The following is a 15,809-nucleotide window of genomic DNA, read 5'->3' as shown; positions in this document are numbered from 1 at the left end:
GTAGCGCTGGGAGGGACCTGATGTAGCGCTGGGAGGGACCTGATGTAGCGCTGGGAGGGACCTGATGTAGTGCTGGGAGGGACCTGATGTAGTGCTGGGAGGGACCTGATGTAGTGCTGGGAGGGACCTGATGCAGTGCTATGTAGTGTGTTAATAAACTGTTGAATCCCTGTAGGTATCAGTGTTTAAACAACTAGACTTCACGTGTAGCCAGATGTTTACCAGAACCAGCGTGCATACTAGATGATGGATGGATTATTGATTGATTAGAAATTGCTGACCTGCAGCATGAACTCCATGCTGATCCTGTTCTCAATGAGCCTCATTACCAGGTGGGCTTTACACTGAAACATCTTGTAGTACTTCCAGGACAGGGTGTGAGGGTGCTTGATGGAGAAGTGGAGGTGAGGGGTAGGGCTAAGAGAGGGAGAGAGAGAGATGAGAGGGAGGGGGAGAGAGAGGGAGGGAGGGATGAGGAGAGAGAGATGAGAGGGAGGGAGAGAGGGAGGGAGAGAGGGAGGGAGAGAGGGAGGGATGAGGAGAGAGATGAGAGGGATGAGGAGAGAGAGAAGAGAGGGAGTGGGAGAGAGAGATGAGAGGGAGGGGGAGAGAGAGATGAGAGGGAGGGGGAGAGAGAGATGAGAGGGAGGGGGAGAGAGAGATGAGAGGGAGGGGGAGAGAGAGATGAGAGGGAGGGGGAGAGAGAGATGAGAGGGAGGGGGGAGAGAGAGATGAGAGGGAGGGGGGAGAGAGAGATGAGAGGGAGGGGGAGAGAGAGGTGAGGAATGAGGAGAGAGATGAGAGGGGGGAGAAAGAGGAAGAGAGAGGGAGGAAGATTAAAATCAGAAAAGAAAATTACTTCTCAACAACTCACTATCTTCCCTCCTCCTCCTCAACTTGTAAACTGAAGCAACTTTAAGATAAACTACAACGTAGAGTTACTAGCCAAGTCATTGACAGGCAGTACACAGACAGGCGTAAGTGTTGGCATAACATGTAGATGGCTCTCCAAGCCCACTTCAGGAGATGAGAGAGGTCTGATTTATGACAAACACTTGAGATGGTGCCAGCGGTTTATTGGGCTGGAATGAATAAACCCCACTCTTCACTTGTTTTTTTACTCTCCAGCAGTGTTGGGAGGTGGAAATCTTCACATCGACATATAGGTTTTTAATTAAAACTAGAACACCACTTCTCTGTGAGACATATAGGCTTGTAGACCAACACCCTCAACAGCAGTAGCAACAGGAATGTCTAACCTGTCATTTACTTGCTACTAGGTGGTTTTAGACTGGTAGAACAGAAAACACATTCATCATCCTCATTGGAGCCACAAATCAAAGTGTGTTGACACTGAAAGTAAGAGGTTGTTTAAGCAATAAGGCACGAGGGGGCGAGGTATACGGCCAATATACCACGGCTAAGGGCTGTTCTTGACCACGACGCAGCCGTGGTATATTGGCCATATATCATAAACCCCCGAGGTGCCTCATTGCTATTATAAACTGGTTACCAACGTAATTAGAGCAGTAAAAATACATGTTTTGTCATACCAGTGGTATACGGTCTGATATACCACGGCTGTCAGCCAATCAGCATTCAGGGGTCGAACCACCCAGTTTATAACAGAAAACACATTCATCACCCTCATTGGAGCCACAAATCAAAGTGTGTTGACACTGAAAGTAGGTGGTTCTCATGCAATACATCATCCATGTTAAATGACCTTTGAACCAACAGGAAGCTGCTCTCACTTGTCCTTGTCTTTGCCTCCACCGAAGGTCGGGTGTAAGAGAACTCCTCCCATCTTCAGCTCATACTCCACCATCTTGTCCAGTTCCTGAGAGAAAACCACACTTCATATAGTCATGTGTTTATTTGGCAGAGTGGGACCAGCATAACCAATATAGTCATGTGTTTATTTGGCAGAGTGGGACCAGCATAACCAATATAGTCATGTGTTTATTTGGCAGAGTGGGACCAGCATAACCAATATAGTCATGTGTTTTTTTGGCAGAGTGGGACCAGCATAACCAATATAGTCATGTGTTTATTTGGCAGAGTGGGACCAGCATAACCAATATAGTCATGTGATTATTTGGCAGAGTGGGACCAGCATAACAAATATAGACATGTGATTATTTGGCAGAGTGGGACCAGCATAACCAATTCCCTATATTTGTATTTTTTATTTAACTAGGCAAGTCAGTTAAGAACAAATTCTTATTTACAATGACGGCCTACCCCGGCCAAACCCGGACGACACTGGGCCAATTGTGCGCCGCCCTATGGGACTCCCAATCACGGCCGGATGTGATGCAGCCTGGATTCGAACCAGGGACTGCAGTGACTCCTCTTGCACTGAGATACAGTGTCTTTGATCCAGTGGAGGTACTGGTTCACTCCCTACCTCTCTGATCCAGTGGAGGTACTGGTTCACTCCCTACCTCTCTGATCCAGTGGAGGTACCGGTTCACCCCCTACCTCTCTGATCCAGTGGAGGTACCGGTTCACTCCCTACCTCTCTGATCCAGTGGAGGTACTGGTTCACTCCCTACCTCTCTGATCCAGTGGAGGTACTGGTTCACTCCCTACCTCTCTGATCCAGTGGAGGTACTGGTTCACTCCCTACCTCTCTGATCCAGTGGAGGTACTGGTTCACTCCCTACCTCTCTGATCCAGTGGAGGTACTGGTTCACTCCCTACCTCTCTGATCCAGTGGAGGTACTGGTTCACTCCCTACCTCTCTGATCCAGTGGAGGTACCGGTTCACTCCCTACCTCTCTGATCCAGTGGAGGTACTGGTTCACTCCCTACCTCTTTGATCCAGTGGAGGTACTGGTTCACTCCCTACCTCTTTGATCCAGTGGCGGTACTGGTTCACTCCAAAGGTCTTCTTCAGGTACAGACCATAGATGTAGCCAGAGATCCCCTTCAGCACCCACTCATCAGCCCTACAGAACACAGACCAGACAGGTAAGGCGACAGGCCGGGCGACAGGCCAGACGACAGGCCAGACGACAGGCCAGACGACAGGCCAGACGACAGGCCAGACGACAGGCCAGACGACAGGCCAGACGACCGGCCAGACGACCGGCCAGACGACAGGCCTGGAAGTGGAAGAAAAGCAGAACAACAGGCATGCTGGCAGAACAACAATGGAATGACGTCATATTAACCAGTTTGGCAGACGTTTACTAACTTACCTTACCATATATATATATATATATAAAAAAAGAGAGAAACAATGTACTTTATTCAACCATGGTGGTTTTTAACTCACTAATTTCATGAATACTGGCCAGTAGCTTCATGAAGTGAGATGAAATCATGTGAAAATCTGTAACACACAGAAAGTGCTAAACCTCTCTTTACAAGCTGGATACGAGCTCAGTTTCAGAAAACAAGCTGACTTCAATTACAGTCTTGAAAATAAATGAAACCAGGCCTGTTTGATTCCTCTGTGGTCTTACACAACTGTGGTTTTTGATACAAGCCACTTCAATAAGACTAAGTGGAGCTTCCACATCTGACTTAGTTTTAAACACTTAATAAGACAGGGGGTCCATTGTTTGCAGTGATCCTTTGAAGGCGTCGTGAAACCTCAGCCTCCCCAACTGACAGCAGCCTCACTTTTGCCAAGACACACACACACACCCCCCCCTCGGCTGTGGACACGTTGCCAAACACATACACAGATTCATCATACTGAGACACTCTCAGCTATGCCAAAGCTTTGTTCAATTTATGCCTGATGATGAAATATAATTTCAATAATCTCTCTGTACTAGACTTCTAGAAATCTGGATAGGAACCCACAGTTACCACACTGTTCTTAGGAAACAACAAATCCAAATAACACCGACGAGCTCCTAGGTTACCGACGAGCTCCTAGGTTACCGACGAGCCCCTAGGTTACCGACGAGCCCCTAGGTTACCGACGAGCCCCTAGGCCACCGACGAGCTCCTAGGCCACCGACGAGCTCCCAGGTTAACCGACGAGCTCTCAGGCCACCGACGAGCTCTCAGGTTACCGACGAGATCCTAGGTTACCGACGAGCCCCTAGGTTACCGACGAGCCCCTAGGTTACCGACGAGCCCCTAGGCCACCGACGAGCTCCTAGGCCACCGACGAGCTCCCAGGTTAACCGACGAGCTCTCAGGCCACCGACGAGCTCTCAGGTTACCGACGAGCTCCTAGGTTACCGACGAGCTCCTAGGCCACCGACGAGCTCCTAGGCCACCGACGAGCTCCCAGGTTAACCGACGAGCTCCCAGGTTAACCGACGAGCTCCCAGGTTAACCGACGAGCTCTCAGGCCACCGACGAGCTCTCAGGTTACCGACGAGCCCCTAGGTTACCGACGAGCTCCTAGGCCACCGACGAGCTCCTAGGTTACCGACGAGCCCCTAGGTTACCGACGAGCCCCTAGGTTACCGACGAGCCCCTAGGTTACCGACGAGCTCCTAGGCCACCGACGAGCTCCTAGGCCACCGACGAGCTCCTAGGTTACCGACGAGCTCCTAGGCCACCGACGAGCTCCTAGGCCACCGACGAGCTCCTAGGTTACCGACGAGCTCCTAGGCCACCGACGAGCTCCTAGGCCACCGACGAGCTCCTAGGCCACCGACGAGCTCCTAGGCCATCGACGAGCTCCCAGGCCACCGACGAGCTCCCAGGTTAACCGACGAGCTCTCAGGCCACCGACGAGCTCCTAGGCTACCGACGAGCTCCTAGGCCACCGACGAGCTCCTAGGCCACCGACGAGCTCCTAGGCCACCGACGAGCTCCTAGGCCACCGACGAGCTCCTAGGCCACCGACGAGCCCCTAGGTTACCGACGAGCCCCTAGGTTACCGACGAGCCCCTAGGTTACCGACGAGCTCCTAGGCCACCGACGAGCTCCTAGGTTACCGATGAGCTCCTAGGCCACCGACGAGCTCCTAGGTTACCGACGAGCTCCTAGGCCACCGACGAGCTCCTCGGTTACCGATGAGCTCCTAGGCCACCGACGAGCTCCTAGGTTACCGACGAGCTCCTAGGTTACCGACGAGCTCCTAGGTTACCGACGAGCTCCTAGGTTAACCGGTGAGCTCCTAGGTTACCGACGAGCTCCTAGGTTACCGACAAGCTCCTAGGCCACCGACGAGCCCCTAGGTTGAACCAGGAGTGCTTCTTACGTTTGACGAGTGTGTGTGAGAGTGTGTGTGCATGTGGTTTCTGTAGGCCGCTCCACCACTCCACTATATTCAGTCTGGTAGCACTCAGCACGGTGGCACTCAGCACGGTGGCACTCAGCACGGTGGCACTCAGCACGGTGGCACTCAGCACGGTGGCACTCAGCACGGTGGCACTCAGCACGGTGGCACTCAGCACGGTAGCACTCAGCACGGTAGCACTCAGCACGGTAGCACTCAGCACGGTAGCACTCAGCACGGTAGCACTCAGCACGGTAGCACTCAGCACGTTACTCACCAGGACATCCTGGAGATGAAGCAGCCAAAGAACTGCTGGGCCAGGGCCTGAGCTAAACACTGTCTGGTCAGGGGGGTCTGGTCTATGATCATAGCACTGTGGAGCAGATTAGTACTGAGAGGAGAGAGGAAGAGAGAGGGAAGAGCGAGAGAGAGATGGGCGAGAGAGAGGGGGGCGAGAGATAGAGACAAAACAAGTCAGCATAATGAAAAGTGAAAGTGAGAAATGAATGGATGAGGAGAGCTGTTCTTTGTCACCGAGGGAAACTGCAAAAGCACCTGAGGTGCAGGTCTTAACCGAGTAAATATTGACATAATAAATCAGAATTGAATTGGACCTACCAATCGAACTATTTTCAGTGACAACTGGTGGAAAATGTAAAACTTTAAAACAGCGAGAAGTTTCCACAATACAATGTGATATCCAGACGTTGTGAAACATTGTTCAAATGTAAAATGTGTTGTTGACGGAGAGTAAAGCCACATAAAGAACGGAATTAGGACTAGACAAGAGACTGTAGCCACCTGAAGATGCTCATCGACGCGTAGGAAGACACCTGGACGTAGGCCTCGTCCACAAACACAGTCTTGAAGCAGGAGTAAGGATATCGACAGGTCAGGATCTCCTCGTAGAACTCAAAGATCTCATGCAGGTAGGACATGGAGTGTTTCAACAGGGGCAGGAGCTGGGGCAAACAGAAGTGGGTCACCTGGGAAAAGGGAAAATATCTTTAAAAGGCGTCAACGCAGCAACATTCCAGAAGTTCCCTCTGGGGGGGGAATACACTTATTCTGTTTCTGTTGTATTCTATTCTATCAAAACCTATATTTGAAGAGAGCCATCTTGGACAATATGTCAGCATAGCACGCCGGGTTCCTAGACTGATTCACACATCCCTGAAGCGGCTTCAACTTACAGAGTATAATGAGTCATTCTCCACCTAGTGGTCGTAGGTGGAAAGGAAATCTGCTTAAATATACACAGAGAGGACAAAACATTAGGAACACCGGCTCTTTCTATGACATGCTGACCAGGTGAATCCAGGTGAAAGCTATGATCACTTATTGATGTCACTTTGTTAAATCCACTTCAATCAGTGTAGATGAAGGGGAGGAGACACGTTAAATAAGGATTTTTAAGCCTTGAGACAATTGAGACATGGATTGTGTATGTGTCATTCAGAGGGTGAAAGGGCAAGACAAAATATTTAAGTGCCTTTGAACGGGGTATGGTAGTAGGTGCCAGGCGCACCAGTTTGTGTCAAGAACTGCAACGCTGCTGGGTTTTTCACACACACAACAGTTTCCCGTGTGGATCAAGAATGGTCCACCACCCAAAGGACATCCAGCCAACTTGACACAACTGTGGGAAGCATTGGAGTCAACATGGGCCAGCATCCCTGTGGAACACTTTCAACACCTTGCCCCGACGAAGGTGTTCCTAATGTTTTGTACACTCAGTGTATATATGTCAACATATTTTACCCTACATGGTTGCCTGCCTCTATTCTCTATGGGCTTCTACTAAATCCATTCTCCTTTCAGAACACCCTACTGGCTTCTACTAAATATATTGTGATGGGTAATGCTGGGTTTCTATGCAATGCTTTTCCACACACACAGTACCTCATGCATGTAGGGGTCAACCAGGATCTCAAAGGGCCCGACAGACAGTGAGATGTTGGAGGCGGCGGTGGGGATGGGGAGGACGTAGTGGAAGGTCTTCTTCCTCATGTCATGGGTGTAGACAGTCTCTACCAAGTCCCCACAGGACACAGCCACCATAGAGGCATCCACTGTGAACTCCAGCTTCCAGGTGCACAGCTCAGAGTACGAGTCCACACAGGGGAACCAGAACCTGGGAGAGGAAGACCGGTGGACAAGAGTGTAGGTAGTCAAGGAGCAAGGAAGGATGAGGCTTGTGACATGATAGTATTACATGGAGGAGAATGAGAGGGGATGAAAGGAAGGATGAGGCTTGTGACATCATATCTGATAGTATTACATGGAGGAGAATGAGAGGGGATGAAAGCGAGAGAGAGTAGAGAGAATGACAGAGAGAAAGGAGAGAGAGAACGACAGAGAGAGAGAATGAGAACACGGAGAGAGAGAGAGAATGAGAACACGGAGAGAGAGAGAATGACAGAGAAAGAGAAGAGTGAGGAAAAAGAGAATGACAGCCTAGACAGCACAGAGAATAGACAGCACAGAGAATAAAAGTCTCAATATGACATCAATCAATGTCTCCCTCCCCACCTTGTGGAGTTCTGGTATCCGAAGGAGAAGACGTGTGCTCCTCTCTCAGCCATGCTCCCCTCTACGTCAGGCACCACAAAGTGAAGGCCTCCTTTAGGCTGGTCCAGAGAGAACTCTATGTACACCTTCAGCACATTCATCTCTGAAGACATAGAAACAGTCAATTATTTAGAGGGCGCTAAGTTCAATCGTACATAAACAATACTTTAAAGCTTCTGATGCTATGCATTAAGCTAAGAGCATTGCAGGACATTAGCCTGGTTCCAGGTGTGTTGGTGCTATATAAACAGATCTAGGACCAGCCAGGCTATCAGAATACGCCTTGAACCTTTATATTCAAACCACAGACCCAAGACTCAAGTCAGATGCAACGGAGGTCAGTCATTCACCAAAGGTCATAACGTAGATGAACCCAATTCAGAGACAACATTTCACTGTATTACCGTCTCCTTGCTTCCACAGCTCCGAGGGGACTTTGATGACCAGCTCGCCGTGTCCTGCATCAGGGTCCACAGCACTGACTGCTGCTGTGTAGGCACTGGAGAAATAGTTCAGGTTCCTCCTGCAAGGGACAGAGCAGAGAGAGGAAGAGGTGAGGACTTACTGCAAGTCAGTGTTATGAAAGTAGCTGTGGAATTACAGGGGTGAATCTCAAGTCTTCTCCTTGATTCCTCCTGTCCTCTTCCCTCCACTTTACATACATTTATGAAATTTAGCAGGAAGTCTTATCCAGAGCAACTTAGTGTGGCTTCCACTAAGGTAGATAAAACAACCACATATCCCAGTCATTGTTTCTTGTGAAAACATCAGAAAGAAGAAAGGAGAATATTGGAGGATAAGATGTAAGATGTTTTCTGTTTCCTTCATAGAGAGTTATGAATACTAGACCATGTGTGTATGAGGACAATACTTACTGCTTGGACTCGTGGTGGCAGACCTCTAGAGTAGGGTCATTGTATATGAATGGTGCTTCTAGGTCGTTGACTCTGACCCTGTAGATCCTGCACTGCTTGCTGTTGAGTTTGATCCGGTTCAGGTTGACCACAGTTGGGAAGATGGTCAGCTCCACAAAGCCCTGTCAAATAGAGGGGTGTGTCAGTTGACATGGATGAGAAACTAGACTGGTTCTACACGGCCAAATGACTAAGACTACATATACTTCTACTGTTGTTTTCAATGTCTCTCAGTAGAAATATGTTTGGTTCTTAGTCACGTGGCTAGGTTCTACAGATACAACAACATGGATATAGTCTACAGCTAGGTTCTACAGATACAACAGGGATATAGCCTACAGCTAGGTTCTACAGATACAACAGGGATATAGTCTACAGCTAGGTTCTACAGATACAACAACATGGATATAGCCTACAGCTAGGTTCTACAGATACAACAACGGGAATATAGCCTACAGCTAGGTTCTACAGATACAACAACAGGGATATAGTCTACAGCTAGGTTCTACAGATACAACAGGGATATAGCCTACAGCTAGGTTCTACAGATACAACAGGGATATAGTCTACAGCTAGGTTCTACAGATACAACAACAGGGATATAGCCTACAGCTAGGTTCTACAGATACAACAACGGGAATATAGCCTACAGCTAGGTTCTACAGATACAACATGGATAAAGCCTACAGCTAGGTTCTACAGATACAACAGGGATATAGCCTACAGCTAGGTTCTACAGATACAACAACATGGATATAGTCTACAGCTAGGTTCTACAGATACAACATGGATATAGTCTACAGCTAGGTTCTACAGATACAACAACATGGATATAGCCTACAGCTAGGTTCTACAGAGACAACAGGGATATAGCCTACAGCTAGGTTCTACAGATACAACAACGGGAATATAGCCTACAGCTAGGTTCTACAGATACAACATGGATAAAGCCTACAGCTAGGTTCTACAGATACAACAACAGGGATATAGTCTACAGCTAGGTTCTACAGATACAACAGGGATATAGCCTACAGCTAGGTTCTACAGATACAACAGGAATATAGCCTACAGCTAGGTTCTACAGATACAACAACATGGATATAGTCTACAGCTAGGTTCTACAGATACAACAGGGATATAGTCTACAGCTAGGTTCTACAGATACAACAGGGATATAGCCTACAGCTAGGTTCTACAGAAACAACAACATGGATATAGTCTACAGCTAGGTTCTACAGATACAACAACATGGATATAGTCTACAGCTAGGTTCTACAGAAACAACAACATGGATATAGTCTACAGCTAGGTTCTACAGATACAACAGGGATATAGTCTACAGCTAGGTTCTACAGATACAACAGGGATATAGCCTACAGCTAGGTTCTACAGATACAACAGGGATAAAGCCTACAGCTAGGTTCTACAGATACAACAACAGGGATATAGTCTACAGCTAGGTTCTACAGATACAACAGGGATATAGTCTACAGCTAGGTTCTACAGATACAACAACATGGATATAGTCTACAGCTAGGTTCTACAGATACAACAACGGGAATATAGCCTACAGCTAGGTTCTACAGATACAACAGGGATATAGCCTACAGCTAGGTTCTACAGATACAACAACAGGGATATAGCCTACAGCTAGGTTCTACAGATACAACAACAGGGATATAGTCTACAGCTAGGTTCTACAGATACAACAACGGGAATATAGCCTACAGCTAGGTTCTACAGATACAACAGGGATATAGCCTACAGCTAGGTTCTACAGATACAACAGGGATATAGCCTACAGCTAGGTTCTACAGATACAACAGGGATATAGCCTACAGCTAGGTTCTACAGATACAACAACGAGGATATAGCCTACAGCTAGGTTCTACAGATACAACAACATGGATATAGCCTACAGCTAGAACAACAGGGATATAGCCTACAGCTAGGTTCTACAGATACAACAGGGATATAGCCTACAGCTAGGTTCTACAGAGACAACAGGGATATAGCCTACAGCTAGGTTCTACAGATACAACAACATGGATATAGTCTACAGCTAGGTTCTACAGATACAACAGGGATATAGCCTACAGCTAGGTTCTACAGATACAACAGGGATATAGTCTACAGCTAGGTTCTACAGATACAACAACAGGGATATAGCCTACAGCTAGGTTCTACAGATACAACAGGGATATAGCCTACAGCTAGGTTCTACAGATACAACAGGGATATAGCCTACAGCTAGGTTCTACAGATACAACAACATGGATATAGCCTACAGCTAGGTTCTACAGATACAACAACAGGGATATAGCCTACAGCTAGGTTCTACAGATACAACAGGGATATAGTCTACAGCTAGGTTCTACAGATACAACAACAGGGATATAGTCTACAGCTAGGTTCTACAGATACAACAACGGGAATATAGCCTACAGCTAGGTTCTACAGATACAACAGGGATATAGTCTACAGCTAGGTTCTACAGATACAACATGGATATAGTCTACAGCTAGGTTCTACAGATACAACAGGGATATAGCCTACAGCTAGGTTCTACAGATACAACAACAGGGATATAGCCTACAGCTAGGTTCTACAGATACAACAGGGATATAGCCTACAGCTAGGTTCTACAGATACAACAGGGATATAGCCTACAGCTAGGTTCTACAGATACAACAACAGGGATATAGTCTACAGCTAGGTTCTACAGATACAACAGGGATATAGTCTACAGCTAGGTTCTACAGATACAACAGGGATATAGCCTACAGCTAGGTTCTACAGATACAACAACGGGAATATAGCCTACAGCTAGGTTCTACAGATACAACATGGATATAGCCTACAGCTAGGTTCTACAGAGACAACAGGGATATAGTCTACAGCTAGGTTCTACAGATACAACAACATGGATATAGTCTACAGCTAGGTTCTACAGATACAACAGGGATATAGCCTACAGCTAGGTTCTACAGATACAACAACAGGGATATAGCCTACAGCTAGAACAACAGGGATATAGCCTACAGCTAGGTTCTACAGATACAACAGGGATATAGCCTACAGCTAGGTTCTACAGATACAACAACAGGGATATAGTCTACAGCTAGGTTCTACAGATACAACAGGGATATAGTCTACAGCTAGGTTCTACAGATACAACAACAGGGATATAGCCTACAGCTAGGTTCTACAGATACAACAACAGGGATATAGCCTACAGCTAGGTTCTACAGATACAACAGGGATATAGCCTACAGCTAGGTTCTACAGATACAACAACGAGGATATAGCCTACAGCTAGGTTCTACAGATACAACAGGGATATAGCCTACAGCTAGGTTCTACAGATACAACAACAGGGATATAGTCTACAGCTAGGTTCTACAGATACAACAGGGATATAGCCTACAGCTAGGTTCTACAGATACAACAACAGGGATATAGCCTACAGCTAGGTTCTACAGATACAACAGGGATATAGCCTACAGCTAGGTTCTACAGATACAACAACGAGGATATAGCCTACAGCTAGGTTCTACAGATACAACAACATGGATATAGCCTACAGCTAGAACAACAGGGATATAGCCTACAGCTAGGTTCTACAGATACAACAGGGATATAGCCTACAGCTAGGTTCTACAGAGACAACAGGGATATAGCCTACAGCTAGGTTCTACAGATACAACAACATGGATATAGTCTACAGCTAGGTTCTACAGACACAACAGGGATATAGCCTACAGCTAGGTTCTACAGATACAACAACAGGGATATAGCCTACAGCTAGGTTCTACAGATACAACAACAGGGATATAGCCTACAGCTAGAACAACAGGGATATAGCCTACAGCTAGGTTCTACAGATACAACAGGGATATAGCCTACAGCTAGGTTCTACAGAGACAACAGGGATATAGCCTACAGCTAGGTTCTACAGATACAACAACATGGATATAGTCTACAGCTAGGTTCTACAGACACAACAGGGATATAGCCTACAGCTAGGTTCTACAGATACAACAACAGGGATATAGCCTACAGCTAGGTTCTACAGATACAACAACATGGATATAGCCTACAGCTAGGTTCTACAGATACAACAACAGGGATATAGTCTACAGCTAGGTTCTACAGATACAACAACAGGGATATAGCCTACAGCTAGGTTCTACAGATACAACAGGGATATAGCCTACAGCTAGGTTCTACAGATACAACAGGGATACAGCCTACAGCTAGGTTCTACAGATACAACAACAGGGATATAGTCTACAGCTAGGTTCTACAGATACAACAACATGGATATAGCCTACAGCTAGAACAACAGGGATATAGCCTACAGCTAGGTTCTACAGATACAACAGGAATATAGCCTACAGCTAGGTTCTACAGATACAACAACATGGATATAGTCTACAGCTAGGTTCTACAGATACAACAGGGATATAGCCTACAGCTAGGTTCTACAGATACAACATGGATATAGTCTACAGCTAGGTTCTACAGATACAACAACATGGATATAGTCTACAGCTAGGTTCTACAGATACAACAGGGATATAGCCTACAGCTAGGTTCTACAGATACAACATGGATATAGTCTACAGCTAGGTTCTACAGATACAACAACATGGATATAGTCTACAGCTAGGTTCTACAGATACAACAGGGATATAGCCTACAGCTAGGTTCTACAGATACAACAGGGATATAGCCTACAGCTAGGTTCTACAGATACAACAGGGATATAGTCTACAGCTAGGTTCTACAGATACAACAACGGGAATATAGCCTACAGCTAGGTTCTACAGATACAACAGGGATATAGTCTACAGCTATGTTCTACAGATACAACAACAGGGATATAGCCTACAGCTAGGTTCTACAGATACAACAACATGGATATAGCCTACAGCTAGGTTCTACAGATACAACAGGGATATAGCCTACAGCTAGGTTCTACAGATACAACAGGGATATAGTCTACAGCTAGGTTCTACAGATACAACAACAGGGATATAGCCTACAGCTAGGTTCTACAGATACAACAGGGATATAGTCTACAGCTAGGTTCTACAGATACAACAACATGGATATAGTCTACAGCTAGGTTCTACAGATACAACATGGATATAGTCTACAGCTAGGTTCTACAGATACAACAACAGGGATATAGCCTACAGCTAGGTTCTACAGAAACAACAACATGGATATAGCCTACAGCTAGGTTCTACAGATACAACAACAGGGATATAGCCTACAGCTAGGTTCTACAGATACAACAACAGGGATATAGCCTAAGTGATTGTGATGAGAAACAGCATTTTATTGCGGGTACTTGGGGGACTATAGTTAACGAATTTATTTACTACGATATACTTACAATCACAGACTTTCTTTGGAAGTTGATGTTGTTGATGCAGACAACCTGGTGAGTCGTGTAGGAATAAACATAACATATAACAGGTTAACACATTGAGATATAACGTCGCTACAGTATTATATAATGTGCCAAGTAATAACTTAAGGACAAACGTGTGTGCACAGCTAAGCCAAAGGTAATAGAAAATACTTATAATTTAAAAGGCCGCGGGCTCTCAAATCCCTTGTCCTTCTTCCTGTTCATCTTGATTTCATGCATTGATACGGTATATGAATTTGATCATGTTCGTGAACTACGGGTTTGACGCGATGGTCGTGTGGATTGGAAAGTTCTTCCTGTATCCACAACAAAAGCACCAGTGATACTCAAGGGTTTCCACGCATTAAATATTGTAAGACAACTGTAATAATGTAAGCGGCTATGTTGCTATATTTCCAGTCCTAATAAATCCCAACGCAATGAGTTCATGCGCAGTAAATGTGACGGTTTAGCTAGCTAGTCAGTTGGCTAGTGCTAACGCTAGCTAGTCAGTTGGCTAGTGTTAACGCTAGCTAGTCGGTTGGCTAGTGCTAACGCTAGCTAGTCGGTTGGCTAGTGCTAACGCTAGCTAGTCGGTTGGCTAGTGCTAACGCTAGCTAGTCGGTTGGCTAGTGCTAACGCTAGCTAGTCGGTTGGCTAGTGTTAACGCTAGCTAGTCGGTTGGCTAGTGCTAACGCTAGCTAGTCGGTTGGCTAGTGCTAACGCTAGCTAGTCGGTTGGCTAGTGCTAACGCTAGCTAGTCGGTTGGCTAGTGCTAACGCTAGCTAGTCGGTTGGCTAGTGCTAACGCTAGCTAGTCGGTTGGCTAGTGCTAACGCTAGCTAGTCGGTTGGCTAGTGCTAACGGTAGCTAGTTAACAGCCAACGTTAACACAACACTTCCAGCCATTCTTCCCCGCTGGCTGTCTATGCAATGCTGTCAGTGTCTCAAACGTTTTTTCCACATATGCACGCTGCCAAACCCTATCATTCAACTATGCAAGAATCAATTCGGCTTCAAATGACCATTTTTGTCAATGTTGAGCAATACAAACATTAAACTATATCCTCTCCGTCCGACCGCTCAAAGTTCTTGTTCATGTTTAGTGATTTTAAAATGGCGGTTGACAACCAAAAGGTGCATTACCGCCAGCAACCGGACTGGAGTGTTAATCTATTACACTTTACTGCTCAAAGTGTTGGGATTGTTGAGCGGCCGTCAATAGTTAACTTTTTTATTTATTTTATTTTACCTTTATTTAACCAGGCAAGTCAGTTAAGATCAAATTCTTATTTTCAATGACGGCCTAGGAACAGTGGGTTAACTGCCTTGTTCAGGGGCAGAATGACAGATTTTTACCCTGTCAGCTCGGGAATAGATCTTGCAACCTTTCGGTTACTAGTCCAACACTCTAACCATGAGGTTACTTGTTTCTAGCATTGCATTGGGCTTAAAATTAGATTTTAAAACCAACCCTAACCTAAACCACACTGATAACCTTATACCTAACCCTAACCTTGAATTAAGACCAAACATAAGTGTTTTGTTTTCATGAATATTAACGATATAGCCATTTTACAAATACAAAAAATAAAACAAATATCTAGCGGGAACCGGTTGTGATTCGGTCAGTGCTATCTTGGTTCCTCGGGACGTCCCTACCCCATTGAATTTGACATTTAAAATGGTTAAGGTTAGGTTAGGAC

The 15,809-nt window shown here is 46.1% G+C and overlaps 1 protein-coding gene across 2 annotated transcripts in view; it reads right to left on the bottom strand.

Annotated features, from left to right (window-relative positions):
• The window catches only part of LOC115182479 (transcription initiation factor TFIID subunit 2), a 53,385-nt gene extending 38,167 nt beyond the window's left edge, over positions 1 to 15,218 (bottom strand). The window contains exons 1-11 of one of the 2 annotated variants that reach the window (XM_029744082.1): positions 14,280 to 15,218; positions 14,087 to 14,141; positions 8,644 to 8,804; positions 8,173 to 8,291; positions 7,730 to 7,871; positions 7,100 to 7,331; positions 5,999 to 6,183; positions 5,475 to 5,588; positions 2,855 to 2,954; positions 1,755 to 1,840; positions 282 to 417 (exon numbers count right to left, since the gene is read on the bottom strand). In XM_029744082.1, coding sequence (XP_029599942.1) covers positions 282 to 417; positions 1,755 to 1,840; positions 2,855 to 2,954; positions 5,475 to 5,588; positions 5,999 to 6,183; positions 7,100 to 7,331; positions 7,730 to 7,871; positions 8,173 to 8,291; positions 8,644 to 8,804; positions 14,087 to 14,141; positions 14,280 to 14,344 — 1,395 coding nt within the window. In that variant the 5' untranslated portion in view covers positions 14,345 to 15,218. The remainder of the gene's footprint in view (positions 1 to 281; positions 418 to 1,754; positions 1,841 to 2,854; positions 2,955 to 5,474; positions 5,589 to 5,998; positions 6,184 to 7,099; positions 7,332 to 7,729; positions 7,872 to 8,172; positions 8,292 to 8,643; positions 8,805 to 14,086; positions 14,142 to 14,279) is intronic. The other variant, XM_029744081.1, reaches the window with a different exon arrangement.
• Positions 15,219 to 15,809: the final 591 nt, after the last annotated feature.

This window comes from Salmo trutta, unplaced genomic scaffold (genome assembly GCF_901001165.1).
Source record: "Salmo trutta unplaced genomic scaffold, fSalTru1.1, whole genome shotgun sequence".
Lineage (NCBI taxonomy): Eukaryota > Metazoa > Chordata > Actinopteri > Salmoniformes > Salmonidae > Salmo > Salmo trutta.
Note: the sequence above shows the minus strand (reverse complement) of the source record. Positions and strands in the feature narration are given on the sequence as shown.